Genomic DNA, 20939 nt, shown 5'->3' on the forward strand with positions numbered 1-20939 from the left:
ATTTAGCAGTGACCACAGGACTGGAAAAGGTCAATTTTCATTCTAACCCCAAAGAAAGACAATGCCAAAGAATATTCAAACTACCACACAATTGTACTCATCTCACATGCCAGTAAAGTAATTCTCAAAATTCTCCAAGCCAGGCTTCAACAGTATGTGAACCATGAACTTCCAGATGTACAAGCTGGATTTAGAAAAGGCAGAGGAACCAGAGATCAAATTGCCAACATCCACTGGTTAATCAAAAAAGCAAGAAAGTTCCAGAAAAACATCTATTTCTACTTTATTAACTAAACCAAAGCCTTTGACTGTGTGGATCACAATAAACTGGAAAATTCTTCAAGAGATGGGAATACCAGACCACCTAACCTACCTCCTGAGAAACCTATATGCAGGTCAGGAAGCAACAGTTGGTACTGGACATGGAAAAACAGACCGATTCCAAATTGGGAAAGAGGTACATCAAGGCTGTATATTGTCACCCTGCTTGTTTAACTTATAGGCAGAGTACACCAAGTGAAATGTCAGGCTGCGTGAAGCACAAACTGGAATCAAGATTGCTGCGAGAAATGGCAACAACCTCAGATACACAGATGATACCACCCTTATGGCAGAAATCAAAGAAGAACAAAAGAGGCTCTTCATGCAGGTGAAAGAGGAGAGCGAAACATCTGACTTAAAACTCAACATTCAAAAAACGAAGATCATGGTATCCAGACCCATCACTTCATGCAAATAGATGGGGAAACAATGGAAACAGTGACACACTTTATTTTGGGGGCTCCAAGATCACTGAAGATGGTAATTGCAGCCATTAAATTAAAAGACACTTGCTTCTTAGAAGAAAAGCGATGACCAACCTAGACAGAATATTAAAAAGCAGAGATGTTACTTTGCTGACAAAGGTCCGTCTAGTCAAAGCTATGGTTTTTCCAGTAGTCATGTATGGATGTGAGAGTTTGACCTCAAAGAAAGCTGAGTGGTGAAGAACTGATGCTTTTGAACTGTGATATTGGAAAAGATTCTTGACAGTCCCTTGGACTGTAAGGAGATTAAACCAGTCAATCCTAAAGGATTTCAGGCCTGAATATTCATTGGAAGGAGTGATGCTGAAGCTGAAACTCCAATACTTTGGCCATGTGATGTGAAGGGCTGACTCATTGGAAAAGACCCTGATGCTGGGAAAGATTGAAGGTGTGAGAAGGGGACGACAGAGGATGAGGTGGTTGTATGGCATCACTGGCTCGATGGACATGAGCTTGAGCAAGCTCAGGTGATGGACAAGGAAGCCTGGCATGCTGCAGTCCATGGGTCGCAAAGAGTCAGACGCAACTGAGTGACTGAACAGAACTTGAACTTGTTAACTCAGGGTTTAGCTTCCTGAGCCTCAGTTTATTCATCTATAAGATGAGTATGATAATAGTATCTATCACATACCAGTTAGGTAAAATAACATATGGAAAATGTTTAACCCAGGGCCTCACATATAAAAATGCTCAAAAATGTTTTTTATTATTATCTGTGTTAACATTTTGGTGTATTCCCCTCCTTCTGGACATAGTGCTTTATACAGTTGGATAATAATGTATATACATTTGTGCTCAGTCGTGTTCAACTTTTTGCGACCCCATAAACTATACAGCCTGTGAGGTTCCTCTGTTCATGGGATTTTCCAGACAAGAATACTAGAGTGGGTTGCTGTTTCCTTCTCCAGTTTACATTTGAGGTGAGGTGAAGTTGCTCAGTCGTGTCCGACTCTTTGCAACCCCATAGATTGTAGCCTACCAGGCTCCTCCGTCCATGGGATTTTCCAGGCAAGAGTACTGGAGTGGGGTGCCATTGCCTTCTCCGTGTTCAGGACTAGCAGACACCTTCTGTTTGGCCTGATCAGCCTTTGAGAGAAAGCTCTCCTGCTTTCTGAGTTTCCGGTGAGACAGCCATCTCATGTAGATGGAATCAAACCATCTGTGTTCTTTTGTCCACAGGTTTTCTCATTCAGTATTATGGGGGATTCCTTTTTTAAAACTGATTTATTTATCTGGCTATGCTGGGTCTTAGTTGCAGCATGTGGAATCTTTTAGCTGTGGCATGTGGGATCTAGTTCCCTGAGCAGGGATTGAACACGAGGCCCCTACATTGGGAGGGCAGAGTCTTAGCCACTGGACCACAGGGAAGTCCCTCATTCAGCATTACGTATGTGAGAGAAACACATATGATCACATGTGGGAATCAAAAATCGATTCTTTTTTGAGAGGGGGGAAAAGCCAAAGCAAAACACTCTTTAGATTGGGGAAGGGGTGGTTAGACCATATGAGGTTTGGGTACAAAAAAGTCCTTAACTACTTCTTGCTTGTATTTTGGAAGCACACAAACATTATCAAAGTTCTTCTTGCTATATTCTTTGTTTGGAATGGAAAAATCTGCATTCTTTCACCTCTGGAAAGGTAGCCATGACCTGCTGGCAATACTAGGACTGATGCATTTTGATAGAAAGAGCTCTTTGGTTCCAGTTCCTTCCCCAGCCTCCTCATCTTGACTTGGGAGAAGGAACAGTGTGGTGGGGAAGGGCCAGGATAAGCTCATGGGGAAAAGTGGTTGAAAACACTAAGCCCCATATAAAAAAAAGAGAAGACAGTCTTTCATCAATGGCATTTCCAGGTCTCTGGAATTGGGTGGGCTTCTCTCATTTTGAGGATGTCCTGGCTGGTTCCTTCAGCTGCTCCTCTCTAGGCCACCCTCAGTGCTATAAGGGTGAAAGGTCGCTATGTTGCCTGAACAGCCCCCATGTGTCAGGCACTTCCGTGGGGTTTCACATACACTGTCTTATTCAATCCTGACCTTCCTAAGAGCCATTGACCTCTTTGCCTCGATAAGAAAACAGGTTCACAGAGATTACAAATTTAAATAACCCGTCCAAGTTTGTGCAGCTAGTTATGGTGAGTTTTGAAGTCAAGTCTGTCTGGATAAAGGCAACCCAGTTGGGGGCCTCCCCAAGTTGGCTGTCTTCCACTTCCTGGGGTGGGGGAGGGGTACTCTGCCACAATGGCCAGCCCTCCAGGGAAAGCCGCTCCGTCCCACACCTGAGCACACTCAGGCAGCTGTGCCCTTCCCAGCCTTCACCCCGGGCCAGCAGAGGCCAAAGGGACCTTTTCATCCTCAGCCAGGACTAACAACTGCTCAGGCACACACGTGGCCTTGGGTAGGGGACAGGGCGAGCAGAAGAGTGGATGGAAGCTTTATCGAAAGGGGCGAGTCTTTGATGCTGGCTGCAGATATTAAGTGCAGTGGACAGGAAGCGGGAGAGAGTTGTTGGAGAAGGACCTCCTGAGAGTCCCGGAATCTTCCTGCAGGCGTCCCCCAGTGGGCGGGTTGGGGGGTGGGACACCCAGGGCAAGACGCCCAGAGCGAGGCGGAACCCCCCTGCCAGCGGCCACAGAGCCGGCCAGCCCCAGGCTCCTGGGCCTGCCGGAAAAGCCCAGGGGGGCCTGAGACCCCTCCTCCCCTGAGCCCGATACTGCCACATACCTGGGTTTGGGTGGGGTCAAAAGTAGGACCCAGACTCGGTGAGGCAAGAGAGGGGTCTAGGTAGAAAAGTTAAAGGAGGTGCTCACACTCCAGGTATCTCTGTTGCCTCACCCGAGTCCCACCCCTGCCAGGGAGCTCAAGGCACCCGAGGTGAATAACAGCAGTGAGCAGGTGCTGCAGCTAACATGCGCTGCTCATGTGCGGAGCCCTGTTCCAGGCTATAGGTAGTTGGTGTATAACATGTTAAATCACTTAACGCTCACAACTCTTACCAGTTGACAGATAAGGAGACTGAAACAGAACTGGTAACTTGCCCAGCTAATAACTCCTACAGGCAAAGGTGCCCCTGGGTCCCCTCTCTTAGCCAGGCGGCCACGTCACACCACCCCCAACACACACACACACACACACACACACACACACACACACTCACACAAAAGGTACGGGTGCCAGGTGGCACCCAGTAGCTTATCAGGACCCCACCCCAGCAGGCAGGCCACAGCTGGGCCTCTGCCCACGGCAGGCCCTGTGGGACTGGGAAGGCGGGTCACATGTGCATGAGGCCTCTTTTATAGCCCCACCACCCCCTCTGGCTCCGTCTTTTGCCACCTGACCTGACCTGCCGGCTGCGACCTACACCAGCTGTGCCCGCTCATCATGGAAAAGGTCCTTGTCCTTCTGCTCGTTGCCCTCACGGTAGCCTATGCGGTTCCCGACCCCCGGGGAATCATAATCAACCTGGTAAGAGGCTCTTCCAGGCAGGAGGCATCTGGGCCCCCATGCGGGATATTTTTTAAGCTTGGCTTTTTGACCCCTGGTGGGTCAGCTGCCTAAGAGCTGGGAGGTAAAACATCTGTTCCTTGACTGCCCACCCCCTGTCGCCCTTGCCCCTTCCCCAGGGCCGCAGAGAAGGCTGATCAGCGTGGAGCATGCTCAGAGCATGGTTCAACCGGCTGAGGGAACTTGATAAAAATCCAGAGCGGAACCCTGGAGGTCCAGTGGTTAGGACTCTGCATTTTCACTCCCGGGGGCACAGGTTCAATCCCTGGTTGGGGAACTAAGATCCCACAAGCCGTGAAGTGAGGCAAGAAAAAAGAAAAATCCAGAGTGTTGGGCTCTCATCCCGGAAGCCCTGACTCAGAAGATCCAGTAGTTTCAAAAGCTTCCCAGTGATTCTGGCTTCTGACCTACACTGACCAGCCCAGCTCTAAATGCCTCAGGATTGCTTACTTATTTAGTCCTTGTAAGAACCACGTGGGGTTTCCCCGGTGGTGCCAGTGCAGGAGATGTATGAGACGCAGTTTCGATCCCTGGGTCGGGAAGATCCCCTGGAAGAGGGCATGGCAACCCACTCCAGTATCCTTGCCTGGAGAATTCCAAGGACACAGGAGCCTGGTGGGCTATAGTCCAGAGGGGTTGCAAAGAGTCAGACACGACGGAAGCAACACAGTGTGTGCATGTGCACACATGCGCATACACACACACACAAAGAGCCACGTGAGATAGGTACTGTTATGATCAATCCCGTCTTCACGTGGAAAGCTGTCAGAGGAAGGTTAAGTCTCCTGCCTGAGGTCACACAGCTGGAAAGCCTTGATCAGGGACTGGCAACCAGCTGGCAGGCTCCAGATCCAGGCTCTCCCCACTGTCCACGTGGCCTTTCCACAAGAGGGCACTGCAAGAGCCCTTTGGATTAGGAACCCAGTTTGCAGGTTCTTAACTCAGGGCCAGACATGGGTTCAGAGGGGCCGGGATGCCCCTGCGATTACCTGTAAGAGTCTGTGGAGGGAGGAGTTTCCCGGGAGATGGTCCTCAACTTTCACAGGCTCCTCGAAGGACTGGGAGACCCAGAGAGATTTGGAGACCCCGTTTGGGGGCCACAGGCGACCATTCCAGATGGGAACGCTGAGGCATAGAGGGGGCAGCGATGGGCCCAGGGTTCACCCAGGGAGCTGGTAGCGCAGCCGGTCCGAGGAGTTGGGCGCCCTGTCCCCACCCAGGGCTACTTCCACGATGCCACACTGCCTGCATCTCATGCGAGTGGGTCAAGGGGTCGGGGTGGGCAGAGGCCTCCAGCCCCAGGGGTTGGATTCCTTCATACCAGCTCACCATGGTGTGAAGCCCTGTTGGCAGTAGTGGGTGGTGAGTTGTGGGTCTATATGGACAGGGGACCAAAGGGAGGAGGCTGGGCTGACCGGCTGCCCCCTGGCAGGATGAGGGCGAGCTCTGCCTGAACAGTGCCCAGTGCAACAGCAAGTGCTGCCACCGGGAGGACGGCCTGAGCCTGGCCCGCTGCGCACCCAAGGCCAGCGAGAACAGCGAGTGCTCCGCCTTTGTGAGTGCCGGGGGGCAGGGTGTCGGGGGGCGGAGGAGACAGCTGCGGGGGTACAGCTCAGTGGGGGGAGGGCCCTCGAGGCTTGGGTGTGGGCTCAGGGAAGAGGGTCAGTCCGGACACCGAATGCTGAAGGTGAAGGGAGGTCAGCACACTTCAAAGCCCTTTCCCATCCCATCCACTCTCTTGAGCCTCACATCTGACCGGTGACATGGGCGGGGCAGCGAGGTGTTGTCCCTATTTCATGGATGGGTAAACAGAGGCTCCTCAGAGAGATCAAGTTAGTAAGAGCAAGTGAGCCACACAGTGGAGAGCAGGACCCAGGTCCTCCAGGCCCGCCGCAGCCCCCGCACCCCCCGAGGAGGCATGAAGGAGAAGCGCCATCTGGGGCAGGTGGCCCCACAGCCGCTCTGTCTCTGCAGACGCTCTATGGGGTTTACTACAAGTGTCCCTGTGAGCGGGGCCTGACCTGCAACGGTGACAAGACCATCGTGGGCTCCATCACCAACACCAACTTCGGCGTCTGCCTTGATCTCGGACGTGCCACAGAGTAAGCGAGCTCACCCAGGCCAGCACACCCCAGGACGCTCCTCCACCAGGACCCGCCCCTGGCCAGCCACCGCCTCGACAGACACCTCCACCTTCTAACTGGGTTCTTGGCAATTAAATCCCCTCTTGCAAACCTTCTCCAATCACCTGGATACTCTTGCTGAGTCAGCGTCTTCCTTGCTGTTTCATCAAGCTTCTTGCACATCAGGCAGGTGTCATCTGAAAAGGAGGAATGGGTCGGGGGGGGAGCCAGACAGAACGAGGCTGACAGGCTAGAGACAAGGTTGTGAAACAAGCCCAGTCAGGCTGGGAACCTCTCTATTTCTGAGGAGCATTGCAGCTCCCTGGGAGGCCCTCCTTGCTCCCCAAGTTCTCAGGCAGGCAGACACGCGTGCGCACACACACGCGCGCGCACACACACACATCTCTGTTGGGGAGTTATAATGGCCCATATTCTTTGCCCTGCATCAAAACTTACCAGTCCCTTCTCCTGGTCTCTCACTCCTTTCCTGGGCCAAACTCTCAGAGGTGACAGCTAGCTGACACAATCTGTGTTAAAAAGACTCAGATCACGAACAATTGCTGCGGGCTTACACTGTGGCCAGCGAATTCTCACGATGGCCTTGGATGGGAAGGAGAACTCATTGTCTCCACTTTATAGATAAAAGAAACTAAGGTTCAGAGTTGTTAAGTAACTTGCTCAATGTTATGTAATTAGAAAAAGTTGGCACTAAATCCATCCAACTCCACCCCCAACCCTTTCTACAATTTCCTGTTCTTTCCCAGTTACTCACACTAAGACAAATGGGTGGAATTAAAAGGAAAGGGCTTCCCTGGTGGCTCAGACAATAAAGAATCTGCCTGCAAATGCAGGAGACCGGGGTTCAATCCCTTGGTCAGGAAGATCCCCTGGAGAAGGGAATGGCAACCTACTCCAGTGTTCTTGCCTGGAGAATCCCATGGACAGAGGAGCCTGGTGGGCCACAGTCCGTGGGGTCGCAAAGAGTCGGGCACGACTGAGTGACTATCACTTTCACTTTCAAAAGGAATTTAGTTTTGACTTAATATAAAAACCTTATACCCACTGAAGCCATCAAACCTGGGCTTCCTTAGAGAGTCTTGGGATGCTAGGCACTCAGATGTGCAAGTGGAATGTCAGTGACCCTCAGTGATGATGCTGGAGAGGAGATTCACATAAACGGGGGAGGGTGAGCTGAATGAAACAGGTGCTCTGCCCACCCCGGGATTCTGTAGTTCTGGGATAATGAATCCTCAAGAGTAACCATTAGGTTTATGAGATAAGTCTGGATTCAGCTGTGAATAACAAAAGCCCAAGTAATTATGGCACAAACAAAGGGGGCATATATTTCTCAGGCATGAAGAAGTCTGGAGATGGAAGTGTTGGCTTGTGTTTGGGTGCCAGCTCCTCTCAGCAAATTCCTTCACAGGGGCTCCTAACATCAGATCCTCTCACCATCTGCTAAGTTAGAAACCCTGGGGACAGAGGCTGGGTGGGGGAGGGGGTAAGGACAGAGTGCCTCTCCCAGGGTACCTTCTTATCTTCCCCTAATATTTCCAGGCTGACGTCTCCATATCTACACAGCTACAGCTGGGTCACCTGACCACCGCTAGCTGCAAGGGAGGCTGGAAAAGCAAGTCTTGGGCGAAGAGAATGGGATTGCCGCAACTGGCTTAGGCTACTTACAATCCTGCTCCAGGGCTGGGCATGTGGCCTGCCCAAACAATGTTGGAGTTTAGCAAGGAGGGGGGCAATGGCTGCCAGCACACACTGCAAGCTTTTTATCTCAGTAATAGTGCATCATCTCTCCCTCCTTGCCCCTCCCCCTTGGGGGAGGCTCTGGGAACCAGGGAAAGGAACACACAGTTCTGGGCGGCACAGGAGTAGGTGGAGAAGTGGGAGGAGGCAACAAAGAGCAATCATTAGAAGAAAGCTTTCTTAGCTGGCTTCTTTTTTTCAGTTTTCTTACAATGGCTGTAGATGACTTTAAACTATTTCTGATTCTTTGGAAATACACAAGTCAGGTCCAGCTGGCAGGAATACCTGATATCCAGGCTGAGGAATGCCAGGGAAAGGCGACACTTTGACCTCGGCCTTGAGGGCTGCTCTGGGGGCAGCCCCCCACCTTCACCACAATCCAGCTCGGGGGCCCTCGACTTGTGCACCACAGAGGAGCCTGGGCATAAAGGACTTTCTCTCTCAGCTGCTCTGAGTCTGTGCCTCTGGTCACCTCCTCCAGGCTGACCTCTAGGTTTGCACAGTGCCCTCCTCACTCCGCCCCTGGCATTGCCTTTCCCCTGTTATCCCACCTGCCAGTCCTAAGTGGATGAACACAGAGGGGGCCCCCTCTCCTCTCCTTAAATCTTCTCATGGGTCAATCAACTCCCCTCTCCAGCACACTCAGTTCCTCTCTCAGCCCACTTCCTCCCAGGAAGCCACAGCAGAACTCCTGGGGCTTGGGATGAGGGAGGTGAAGGCCGAGGTAGACCAGGATTAGGGCCAGACCTAAACTGTGCCATTGACCGTGCTACTTCAGAGTCTGCTGAGAAGACCCCCGGAGAACCGGAACCCATGTTAGAAAAACAAACATCGCCGCACCCCATCCCTGCCCCACCATCCAGGATTCTGTCCAAAGACTCCCCCAGCAGAGGATTCCCGGATCACTTCCGCCCACCTACCCCTCCCTCCTTCCCCTGGCTCCTGGGTGCGCTCCAGTTCCACCTCCCGTGGGTCTCTCCCCCTCAGCTCCCCTGAGGCCCCGACACCCACCCCTGGGTACACATCCTGCCCTCGGACCCCCTTACGGTGCAGTACAACTCACAGTTCCCAGCAGACCAGCGGCAGCACCTGCTCTTGCACCTCTTCTTCTGGAAGCAAATCTCCCCCGTGCCGTGCAGGGAGATGGCCTGGCCTGCCTCCTTCTCCCACACCGCCCCCTCCCCACCTGCCAGGCTGGGCAGTCTCTCAGGCCCCAGGGGCATCTGTGTGGATGGGGTTCGGGGCACACAAGCTGTCTGTGGGGCCTGACTTGTGCCTAGAGAGGACTAAGCAGTTTCGGAAGGTTTGCCCACAGGGTCCCCCAATAGGTGACTTCTCCCCTGGTGCAACAGGAGAGTGGGCCAGACCCACCTGCCTGCCGCACAAAATGTCACCTGCACCCCCCAGACGTGCACACGCTCACACGTCAACAGTCCCCAGGGCTGGGGCTTATGACATTATCACTGCCATCCATTAGCCCTCTGTCCGACAATGTCAGTAGTCTTTCAAGGAGCAAATACTGAGCGCCTACTGTGTGCAGGCCCTGGGGCTCCAGCTGGGAACAAAACCAACAACTGCCTGCCCTGCTCTGTGTGCCCCGCCCCGGGAGCCCTGTCTGGCCGCCTCCCTGACACCCAGCCGGGGCAGGCCTGTCACCTGGGTTTGCTGTGTTCACAACATACACGACTCTCTGAATTTATCTTCTTTATCCTGTTTTTAAGTTTTTCTATCCCCCCTCAACTGAAGGAGGGCAGTGATTTTTGCACTCAGGATCACAGTTCTGTTTCTTAAGTCCTCACACACAGCAGGTGCTGAGGGCAGAACTGCTGAATGAAGGAGAATACTGTAAGGCTCCTTCGACCTCTCTAACCTCCTCTCCTGACATTTCCATTCTCTCTCACTCCTCTTTGCTGTTCCTGAATATGCCAGGCAAGCTCCCTCCTCCAGACTTCTGCCCTGGCTGTTCCTCCACCTGGGCAAGTCCTTCTGCCTGCCTGGCTCCCTTTAGGAAAGGCCTGGTGGCTCAGATGGTAAAGAATTTGCCTGCCATGTGGGTTCAATCCCTGGGTTGGGAAGATTCCCCTGGAGAAGGAAATGGCGACCCACTCCAGTATTCTTGCCTGGAGAACCCCAAAGACAAAGGAGCCTGGCAGGCTACAGTCCATGGAGTCGCAGAGTCGGACACGACTGAGTGACTAATCCTCATTCACTCCCTTTGGATCTTTGCTTAAATTTCCCATGGTTCGTAAGGTCTTCCCTGAATACCCTCTCCTCACAGCACAACTCCTGGAGCCCCTTCCTTTTTTTTTTTTTTGTCCTCAGATGTTGATCATGTGGAATATATTAATATTTTACTTATTTACCCCCTACAATAGAATGTCAGCTCTCCCAGGGCAAGGATTTTGGTGTCTTGTTCACAGACCTATCGCTAGCACCTAGCAAAATCCTTTATATGCACTAAGTGCTCAATAAAACGTGAGGGGAGACCAACGTCTGTGTCTCTTACCAGACGTGCGCGAGCTTGGGAAGGAGTGCTCTCTTGAGTTCACCGCTGCAAGGCCATCAGCGGTGCCCCATCAGGGCTCCCATGATCCAGATGAGCTTTCTTTGTCCCCTCAAACACCCAGCACTCCCTGCTGCCCCCCAGCTTCCGGCTTTCACCCACATAAGCCTCTGGGTCCACCCACCCTTCCCAAACAGAGTCTTAGGATAGTGGTAGACAGTGTACCCTCTAGGTTCCCTCCCAAACTTTTGATTTCCTCCCTGGTGAGGAGGAAGAAAAAGGAGAGGAGGAAGTGGAGGACCAGGAACAGCCGCCTCTATGTTCCAGCTAAAAACCCTGCATCTTCCACGTGACTGAGGCCTGGTGGGTAGTAATGAGGTATGAATGCCCAGTCCTGGGCTTGAGAGGGAGAGGCCAACAGTGCCAGCTCCCAGACCAAAGGGACAGAGGACCAAGCAGTGGGGATGAAGCAGATGTTCCCCAGGAGCCGCTGCTGCTTCCTGGACCGTTGGCTGTGCTTGTCTTGCTGCTGGCAGAGTAGCCAGTCCATGCGCTCGGGCTCTGCACCAGCAAGATAGATCTGGATTCAGATAGCTCTGCTATCTACTGGCTGTGTGCTTTTGGCAGACTTCTTAACCTCTTTGAACCTCAGTTTCCCCATCTGCAAAACAGGACATAATAACAGTACATCACAGGAACAACACAATGCTTAAATAGCAGGTATTGTACTATGCATAGAGTAGGCACCCAATCAATAGAAGCTGTTGTCATTATCTATACAGTTAGAAGGTCTCAGAACGATTTCAAAAGACTCTCTCATCCTATCTGATTGAATATTATTGTTAACAAATAACATTTGTTATTTGAATATCTGTTTCACAGATGAGGTGACTAAGGCCCAGAGAAGTTGCCAAACCTCCCAAAGTCACAAAGCTATCAAATAACAGAAGATTAGACTCTGGTTTTTATCTTTCCACTCCCTTCCTCCAGAGACCATCAATGAGAATGTCAGTAACTCCCTCTCCTGGGAAAGTGTGGTCACCTGAACACATTTCTGTAGGCCTTCTCGGTAAGCACAGGATTACAAGCTCAGAACACACGAGCTGGGAGTGGGTCTGGCGGCGGATAATCAGAACAGAGTGCCTGAGTCTTGAGAGTGGAAACAGGTGGTAATGCTGCGGGCAGATGGGCAAGAGACGCTCTAACACACAATAATCGTGGCAGGAAAGGAAATGCTGCGGAAACAGACCACCCAGGAGGCATAGAGGCTTAATACAACACAAGTGGGTTTCTTGTTTGTGCAAACTCAGCTGTGAATCAGGACATTCTCCAGGGCCACCATCCCCCATGTGGTGACTTAGCCATTCAGGCCTCTCCCAGCCACAGAGCGTCCTCTGGTCACCCAGCCGTGGAAGGGAACGAGAACAGCAGAACCTGAAGTCATAGTTTCTGAAAAGCAATTGAGAGATCCAGGTTCTCTGGGTGCCTCTTGGAGGATGAAATCAACCCCCACCCAGAACTGATTTGGATGTTGGAATGGATGATGCCACATATATCAAAACAGCATGAAAAGGCTTACCACTCAAATAATGGACCTTTCCGGGGGCAGCAGGCCAGGTGCACAGGGGTCTGAGTGGCAGAGACGGAAGGCTGGGTGGCTTTGACTTTCACTGCAGCTGGGAGACGGGGCCAGGGTGCGGGTCCCCCAGGCAGGCTTGGGTTTGTGTAGTTTGCATCTCCCACCAGCACCAAGGGAGGGAGGGGGGCTGTTATCGGCTGGCCTAGATGTGGGGCAAAAGGGGTGCGAAGGCTCAAAAGATATCATTGGCCAATCAAAAATGGAGTCTTCCTTGGGACTTCCCTACCCATCTATCAGTTAGGACTCCATGCTTCCCTTGTAAGGGGCATGAGTTCCTTTCCTGGTCAGGAAACTAAGATCCTGCAAGCCATGCAGCATGCCCCTCCCCCAAAGAAGTCTTCCTACCTGAAACCATAAAATTCTAGAAGAAAACATAGACAAGTGTTTGCACTGGTCTTTGCAGTATCTTTCTATTAATAGTTGTGACTCTTCAGGCAAGGGAAACAAAAGCAAAAATAAACAAATGGGACTATAGCAGATAAAAACTTATGCACAGCAAAGGAAAACATCGAAAAAAATGAAAAGACAACATACTGAAAATGGGAGAAGACATTTGCAAATGATATGCCCAATAAGGAGTGACTATCCAAAATATCTGAAGAACTGCAAATCAACAACAAAACAACCTGATTAGAGCTGCCTAAGGCAATGGCACCCCACTCCAGTGCTCTTGTCTGGAGAATACCATGGATGGAGGAGCCTGGTGGGCTGCAGTCCATGGGGTCGTGACTGAGTGACTTCACTTTCACTTTTTCACTTTCATGCATTGGAGAAGGAAATGACAACCCACTCCAGTATTCTTGCCTGGAGAATCCCAGGGATGGCGGAGCCTGATGGGCTGCCGTCTATGGGGTCGCACAGAGTCGGACATGACTGAAGCGACTTAGCAGCAGCAGCAGCAGTCATTAGCTCTGGGTCCTGGGAGCCAAGTTCTCCTGGCTTATTAAAATAATAATAAAGGGTTTTGTGACAGCAAATTGCTCCCACTATACATTCTCCTTTTGTCCTTTAATAACAGAACCCCGCAAGCTTTAGCTGGGCACATGGATGTCCAGATGAAAACTACATTTCCCAGCCTCCCTTGCAGCTAGCTGCAGCCGTGTGACTAACTTTTGCCTGAAAGTGAATGTGTTAGTCGCTCAGTCTTGTCTGTTTCTTTATGACTCCATGGACTGTAGTCATCCAGGCTCCTCTGTCCATGGAGTTTTCCAGGGAAGAATACTGGAGTGGATTGCCATTTCCTTCTCCAGGGCATCTTCCTGACCCAGAGATCGAACCCAGGTCTCCCACACTGCAGGCAGATTCTTTACCATCTGAGCCACTAGGTGAACTAGGTGAACTAGTGGCTCACCAACTTTTGCCTAGAGGGTTGTAAGTGAAAGTAATTCCTGCTGCCTTTTTAGGAAGGGTGAGTTGCCTGCTGCCCCTCCCCCCCTTTAGTCTAACTGGAAGGGGGACCCAGCAGGTATGGTGATGCACTATCTCTGACTATAGAAGGAAAGAAACAATTTGAGGCAGAGCATCCCAACTAGTGTGTCTGGAGATGTGGGTGCCTTCTGCCCTCAGGAGAGCCTCTTTAGGGCCCCAAGACCCTTCTACTCTTATGCCAAGGTGCTATATCAATATGACGTTGCTATGTGTGTCGTGTTGTAAAAAATTAAGGGGAAAAATGGAAGGAAACAGAGCAGCAGATGACTGAGCAAGAAGGTGGAAGGAGGTGGGGGCGCATGACCTCTCCCAGCAGAGCCTCAGCCAGCCTCCCCCTAACCTCCAGGTGAGAGGCAAAGCATCCACCTTGCTGAAGCCATCATTAGAACAGGATTTTGCTTTTGCAGCCATAAATTTGTGTCCTACAGAACACAGATGGTTTGGACTTGGAAATGATCTTATTGTCTACTCATAGGGAAATAGTTAAGCAGATATGGTCCACATATAAAATAAAATTAGGCAGTCACTACTGCGGTTTTTGTTTTTTAATTTTTATTGGAGAATAGTTGCTTTACAATGTTGTGTTAGATTCTACTATGCTGCAAAGTGAATCAGCTATATGTATCTATATATCACCTCTTTTTTGAATTTCCTTCCTATTGAGGTCACCACAGAGCATTGAGTAGAGTTCCTTGTGCTATACAGTAGGTCCTCCTTAGTTATCTATTTTATACATAGTAGCAAGTCATTGCTGTTTTAAAAAATATTTTGGTGACATGAGGGGAATGATTGAGATATAATGAGGTAGGAGAAAAAGACATTTATGATCTCGGGGTGATGCAAAGGATCTCTGAATTACAGTGTGTTTATGTCAAATGAGGAGTGGTGAGTGGGTCCAGGGCAAGGCGACCCCGAGGCAGACTGAACTGGGGTTGAGGTAGAGACTCAGCGTTCCAGTCTGACTCAGGAGAGTGGGTCAGGGTTGAGTATGCCGACTAAGCAGACGAATCCAACTAGAATCAGTCTTAGGATGTTTGCTGAGAATTGTGACACAGATGTTTCCTTTCCCTGGTGAGCCTGATTTCTCCATATGTGAGGTGGATTTGTGGTTAAGACCCTGCCCTGTGGAGCAAGACAGCCTGGGGTCCAACCCCAGCCCCACCCCTACTCGGAAACTTTAAGAAGGATACTCTGAGCCTCAACGGCCTATTCTTAAACTAGGGATAATTATTATAGTACCGACTATAACTTTGTTGCGACAATAAGATGAGTTGATACAGATAAGAAAACACATTGCACAGTGTGTGGAACACAGTAAGTGCTTGATAAATCTTAACTGTTATTATTATGTGACACCTGGAACTTTTACAGCTCCTGGGAAGGAATCCAGCCAGAGGGCCAGGGAGCTACCGAATTCAACCAGACCCGAGGCCAACCTGCTACTGCCCTTGCAGTTCTGACCACCAGCGAATTCCCTCAGCATCCAGACCAGTAGCAATTGTTTTATTTTTTGGATACTTGCAGCAGAAAATACACCATGGTGAGACTTGGGTAAGTCATGTAGCTCTGTGAGCCTCAGTTTTTTTATTTTTAAACATTTATTTGATTGAAGTATAGTTGATGTACCATGCTGTGTTAATTTCTGCTGCACAGCAAAGTGATGCAGCTATATATCATATACATTCTTTTTTCATATTCTTTTCCGTTATGGTTTATCACAGGATAGGGTTCCCTGAGCTATGCAGTAGGACCTTGTTGCTTATTCATTTTATACATAATAGTTTGCATCTGCTGCTGCTGCTGCTAAGTCGCTTTAGTCGTGGCTGACTCTGTGCAACCCCATAGACGGCAGCCCACCAGGCTCCCCCGTCCCTGGGATTCTCCAGGCAAGAACACTGGAGTGGGCTGCCATTTCCTTCTCCAATGCATGAAAGTGAAAAGTGAAAGTGAAGTCGCTCAGTCATGTCAGACTCTTCGTGACCCCATGGACTACAGCCTTCCAGGCTCCTCCGTCCATGGGATTTTCCAGGCAAGAGTACTGGAGTGGGGTGCCATTGCCTTCTCCAAGTTTGCATCTACTAATCCCCGAATGCCAATCCATCCCTTTTCCCTCCCCCAGCAACTATACCCCCACAAGACCACTCCCTTCCCACAGTTTCCCCCTGAGACCACCAGGCTTCCAGACAGGGCCAAACCATGGGAAGCTCTATCATGTCTCTTCTTTCAGAACAATCCCTATCCGGTTCCCTCTCCCAGGAAGCACAGACAGAGACCAGAGCCAGAAGTGACTTTAATGTCTTTTGAGCAAGATGAGGCCCCTCAAGGAGGGGCGGGAGGAGGGTGTTAGTGACCAGACTGCGTCCTCCTCTAAATCAAACGGCACCGACGGCTACAGTCTGGGTCCTTGTGTATGCAATTCAGGCCTGCTCGGCAGGGACATACGATGTTGATGGCGCTCCTGGTCTGCAGAAAATGGGTGAGAGAGTTAAAAGCCACCAAGGAGCAGGGAAGAAGGAGGCTTAAACTTCTTGGGGAGCAGAAGCAAGAGCCCAAGTGATGGAGTGAGACAGACTTGAGGTCTGACAGCTCTACAGCTCATAACATTGTGACCTCAGGCAAGCTTCTTTGTCTTAGTTCCCTCATCTGTCAAATGGGAATACTAAGGGACTTCCCTGGTGGTCTGGTGGCTAAGACTCTGAGCTCCCAATGCAGGGGCCCAGATCCCTGGTCAGGGAGCTAGATCCCAAATGCTGCAGCTAAGAGTTCACATGCCAGAACTGAAGATTCCCCCATGTCGGCATCTTTAGACCTAGTGCAGTCAAACAATTTTTTTTTAAAGGAAATAATAGTAATCCCATTTGTCCTTGAGGGAATTAAACAAAACAAAGTAGATTAAGTGCCCGTAATGAAAAGACCCTCTGGCTACTTCAGCTGTAGAGTTAGGCCACAGGAGGGACCTGGCTGTCTCCCTGAGCACTGGCAGTTCTCCAGACACAGAGATGGAGACTGAGCCCAGCCTCCCTAGAAAGGTTTGGGCCCAGGGCCAGAAAAAAGGCAACCAAGAACAAGACATACTGTGCGTTCTGCTCCCTGCATTTCCACCAGCTGATAACAACCATGCTTCACTGAGCACCGTCATTGCCAGGATCACATACTTTTCCCAACAAGCTGGTCGGGTGGGTACCTTAGCCCCATTTTACAGATGAGGAAACTAAGGCTCAGCAAGCAGAAATTATCTGTCTAAGGTCACAAAGACAGGGGTTGGTAAAGGCAGGGTTTAAATTCAAATCCAATCCCAAAACCGTCGACCTGCCTGGGCAGCTCCTCTCAAGAAATTCAGTCATTGCGGCAGCGTGGTAGGGATGGATTGGGAGGTCTTTTCCCACCTGCTCTGCGGCAGTGATGTTAGAGTAGGGATACTCATTCATGCAATAAACGTTTGTTGAGCAACTACTATGTGCAGGCACTAAGCGTGGGGGGGGGTAGGGGGTTCCAAAGTGAATATGCTTTAATCCTGCTCTTGCAGAGCTCTGACCAGTGGTGGCGGCAGACAGAAGGCAGGCAGATCAGGGAGATACATGCTGTGCTGAGGGTGTGGGTCCCGAGGGTATGCGAGTTCCAAGGAGGGAAGGGTTCTTGGAGGAGGCGCCTGGAGGTGCATTGCAGGACGATCAGGAGTTTGCCAGGTAGAGAAGGGGGAAAGGACGCTTCAAGCAAAGGGTGAAAAAAAGCAGGTGCAGCCATGTGGGGTTTTTGAACCATCCCCACCCTACGCACCAGCAGGGGCTGCCCCACGGGGGCAGGGTCTCACCTGGGGCAAGCACGTCATGGTTATTCTGGCCCGAGGGGCACAGAAGGCGCCACCGGAGTCCAAGTTGACGAGACAGCAGTCACTGAAACACTCAGAGTGGTGGGAGCACCTAGCCCCGTTCGCCTGTGGGGACAACCCCTAAGTCACCAGCTCTCTGGCCGTGTGTGTGTTGCGGGGGGGTGGGGGGAGTCCCCTGACACTGCCAAAGCCCCACGGATCCAGAAAGAGAAGTCCTAAAGACGTTCACCCCCACGTCCCACCCCGCACTGCACTCAGAGGAGCGGGGGAGAGGAAGGGGGAAGATAGGACTTTCCCCGCTGCTGCTTCTTTCCTGGGGACCCCCTCACCTCTGTGGGTCGCAAAGGCTCACCTGTGTGGAAGGACCAAATACTCCCCATCACACTTTAGTGGGGGATGGGGAAGGGACAGAGAATGGGGTGGAGAGAAAGAGGAGGAAGGAAAAGGAGGAAAGAGCTGAGTGCCTGGAAGGGCACAGAGAGGGGCAGACGCTAGGGCAGGCGTGCAGGGCGTGACGGGGCGGCAGGACTGAGTGTCCCAGAGGGGGGAGGGGGAGGGGGCTAGGCGGGGGAGGGGGAGGATGCTGCTGGTTATAAGGCCACTTTCTTTTACCTCCAGAGCCACTAGGGAGGTGAAGCAAGTCCTTTGGGAGCACACCAAGCTTCCAGCCTGAGAAGAAATCCCCAGTAGGGGGTGGTCCCCTCCCTTCTTCCCCCCAACCCCGGCCCCGTCCCCCTCTTCTCTCTCCAAGCCCAACTGGCTCCTTCTAGATGGAGAGTGATGCCCCGGCCACCGCCCTCGGCTAGAACGGAAGGTTTGAAACGTCTCTTGGCTCACCTTTGTAGACCCCTTTTTAAAGAGCGCGAACTCTCCCCAGCAGGGGAGCAGGACCCCCGAGAGGAGGAGCGCGATGGCCAAGGCCATAGGCTTGGGAGGCAGAGGAGCAGCGGCTCCGCGAAGCCGAGGGGCGGTGGGGAGAAACCCCTTGGCGGCCTCGTGACCGGTGCCCCCGCGGCCGCCCTGGGCTGGAGGCGGAGGGTGAGGGAGTTAATGGTCACGGGCCGCTCGGGAGCCGAGGCCAAACCCCGCGGAAACCCGTTCTAGCTCCCAGGAAGCTTTCGGCCCGCGGAAAAGAATGAGACTCTGGGCCAGATGATCGGATTTTCGGGGCCCTGGGGCCTTCCGTGTATAATGCTGCTAAGTCGCGTCAGTCGTGTCTGACTCTGTGCAACCCCACAGACGGCAGCCCACCAGGCTCCCCCGTCCCTGGGATTCTCCAGGCAAGAACACTGGAGTGGGCTGCCATTTCCTTCTCCAATGCATGAAAGTGAAAAGTGAAAGTGAAGTTGCTCAGTCGTGTCCGACTCTTCGGGACCCCACGGACTGCAGCCCACCAGGCTCCTCCATCCATGGGATTTTCCAGGCAAGAGTACTGGAGTGGGGTGCCATTGCCTTCTCCGTGTGAAATACTTACAAGTAAAAACTTAAAACTGTAAACTAAGACTTTATCTTGCAAAATTATGCAAAATTTATATGCTGAAATGAAAACGGCTGGCTCCTTGATATTCAGACTCTCTCTCTGCCTTTGCTGCACCAAACTGCCTCCTGGCCTACCCTATGTTTTGGACAAGCCAGCCTGGACCTCTGGTGTTTCCCACACCCTCTCCAGGCCCAGACATGTGGTCTGAAAGAATCAGGAGCCAAGAGAAGATGACCTCTAAGACCTAGAGGTCTCCCAGTTCTAAGAAGTCGATGAAGTGTCTAAGAATCTGTGAATCGTATGTGACTCAGCCACCTTGGTATGAGGGCAGGATGGAGGACCGGAAGACTAGGAAGGAAAAGGAGGGTTCTTTGGGGAGAGCTGCTGGCAGCAATCATGGGCCCTGGGGGAGGCAGACTTGTTTCGTCTCTTCCCTCTGGATGAAACTCCCACCTCGTCTCACCCTGGGCTGCTTCTTTGCTTTTAAAATTTGGCTCCTGGATTTCCCCAGTGGTCCAGTGGTTAAGAATCCACCTATCAATGCACGGTCACAGGTTCGATCCCCGCTTGGAGAAGATCCCACATGCCGCAGGGCAACTGCTAAGCCGGGCACCACAACCACTGAGCCGGCTCCCTAGAGCCTGTGCTCGGCAGCAAGAAAAGTCACCGCAGTGAGGAGCTCACACACTGCCCCTAGAGAGCAGCCCCCACTCTGCAACCAGAGAACGCCTGTGCGCAGCAAGGAAGACTCAGCACAGACAACTGTAAATAAATTAATAACACTTTAAAAATATATGTAAAATTTGGCCCTTACGATCTGAGGAGCCCTGACTTGATGGGGTGCTGTAGACTGAGTTGTTCCCCTCTCCCCCAAGTTCTTAAGTTGACACCCTATCCTCCAGTGTGATGAGATTTTGGGGTGGGGCCTTTGGGACATAATCAGGGTTAGATGAAGCCATGAGGGTCCCCTCAGGATGGGATTAGCACCCTCATGAGAAGGGACCTCAGAGAGCTTACTGTCTCTTTCTCTCTGCCATGTGAGGACCCCATGAGAAGGCAGCTGTCTGCCAGCCAGAAAGAGAATTCTCCCCAGAACCGGACCACCCTTAACCTGGATTTTTAGCCTCCAGCGGGTGAGAGATAAACGTCTGTCGTCTAGGCCAGACTACGATGTTTTACTGTGGCAATGTGAGCTGACTATTATAGAGGGTTTAGGTCTTTTCTTTAAGAAGAATGGTCCCCACTGTCCTCAGAGGGGTTTGTGTCCAAGATCTCTGTCAGCCCTCCCTGTATCAGTCATGGTAATTACCACAGTCTGTCATAACAGAGAACTCTTGAAATTTCAGTGGCTTGGCACAATCATGCATTACTTGTCAGGCATGTAAGTTTTGATATGGGGCAGGAAGACTCTTCCATCTCATAGCCACATCATCTGGAAGACTGGCCCCCAGGGTCCTTATGGAGGAAGGGAGAGAGAGGAGGAGCAGGTACATGGACACCTCAGTGCCTCAGCCAGGCCTGACAGCTGCCTCTTCCACGCACACCATTGGCCACAACAAGTCACGTGACCCCGATCTTCTGCAAGGGAGGCTGGGAAATCCAAGTCCTAGAAGCGTTAGCGTCTACTATCGTTTCTGCTGCCCGTTTTACAGGTGAAGAACCCAAAGGCTCAAGGTAAAATAATTTGCCCAAATAACAGTTAAGTCACAAGACGAGATATCAACCCAGGGCGTTCTAGCTCCTGAGGTCAAGCTCTCCCCATGCCCCACTGCTGTGGGCAGCCAGAAGTCTTTGTACCTTGAAGGAATTTCTGTCATCCATTTTTTCCTGTCTATAAAGCTCATTGTGAACCCAAGAGGGGCCCCAGGGTGTAATAA

General features: G+C 51.5%; 2 protein-coding genes across 2 annotated transcripts; one reads left to right on the plus strand and one right to left on the minus strand.

The window, feature by feature from the left end:
* On the plus strand, nt 4072-6558 carry CLPS (colipase). Its single transcript, XM_005696258.3, has 3 exons — nt 4072-4266; nt 5738-5860; nt 6280-6558. Exons 1-3 carry the CDS (start codon nt 4183-4185, stop codon nt 6409-6411), a joined length of 339 nt encoding a protein of 112 aa, XP_005696315.2. The 5' UTR covers nt 4072-4182; the 3' UTR covers nt 6412-6558.
* CLPSL2 (colipase like 2) lies at nt 16057-18561 on the minus strand. The gene is made up of 3 exons (XM_005696470.3): nt 18420-18561; nt 17565-17687; nt 16057-16216 (listed from the first exon to the last, which is right to left on the minus strand). The coding sequence occupies exons 1-3, from the start codon at nt 18504-18506 to the stop codon at nt 16121-16123; spliced, it is 306 nt and encodes a 101-aa protein (XP_005696527.1). The 5' UTR covers nt 18507-18561; the 3' UTR covers nt 16057-16120.

This window comes from Capra hircus, chromosome 23, assembly GCF_001704415.2.
Source record: "Capra hircus breed San Clemente chromosome 23, ASM170441v1, whole genome shotgun sequence".
Taxonomy (NCBI): Eukaryota; Metazoa; Chordata; class Mammalia; order Artiodactyla; family Bovidae; genus Capra; species Capra hircus.

Coding starts and splice junctions, on each gene's coding strand:
- CLPS (XM_005696258.3), top strand. CDS start 4,183: ATGGAAAAGGTCCTTGTCCTTCTGCTCGTTGCCCTCACGGTAGCCTAT. Junction 4,267..5,737: donor GGGGAATCATAATCAACCTG/GTAAGAGGCTCT, acceptor GCCCCCTGGCAG/GATGAGGGCGAGCTCTGCCT. Junction 5,861..6,279: donor ACAGCGAGTGCTCCGCCTTT/GTGAGTGCCGGG, acceptor CTGTCTCTGCAG/ACGCTCTATGGGGTTTACTA.
- CLPSL2 (XM_005696470.3), bottom strand. CDS start 18,506: ATGGCCTTGGCCATCGCGCTCCTCCTCTCGGGGGTCCTGCTCCCCTGC. Junction 17,688..18,419: donor TTAAAAAGGGGTCTACAAAG/GTGAGCCAAGAG, acceptor TTGTCCCCACAG/GCGAACGGGGCTAGGTGCTC. Junction 16,217..17,564: donor CCATGACGTGCTTGCCCCAG/GTGAGACCCTGC, acceptor CATTTTCTGCAG/ACCAGGAGCGCCATCAACAT.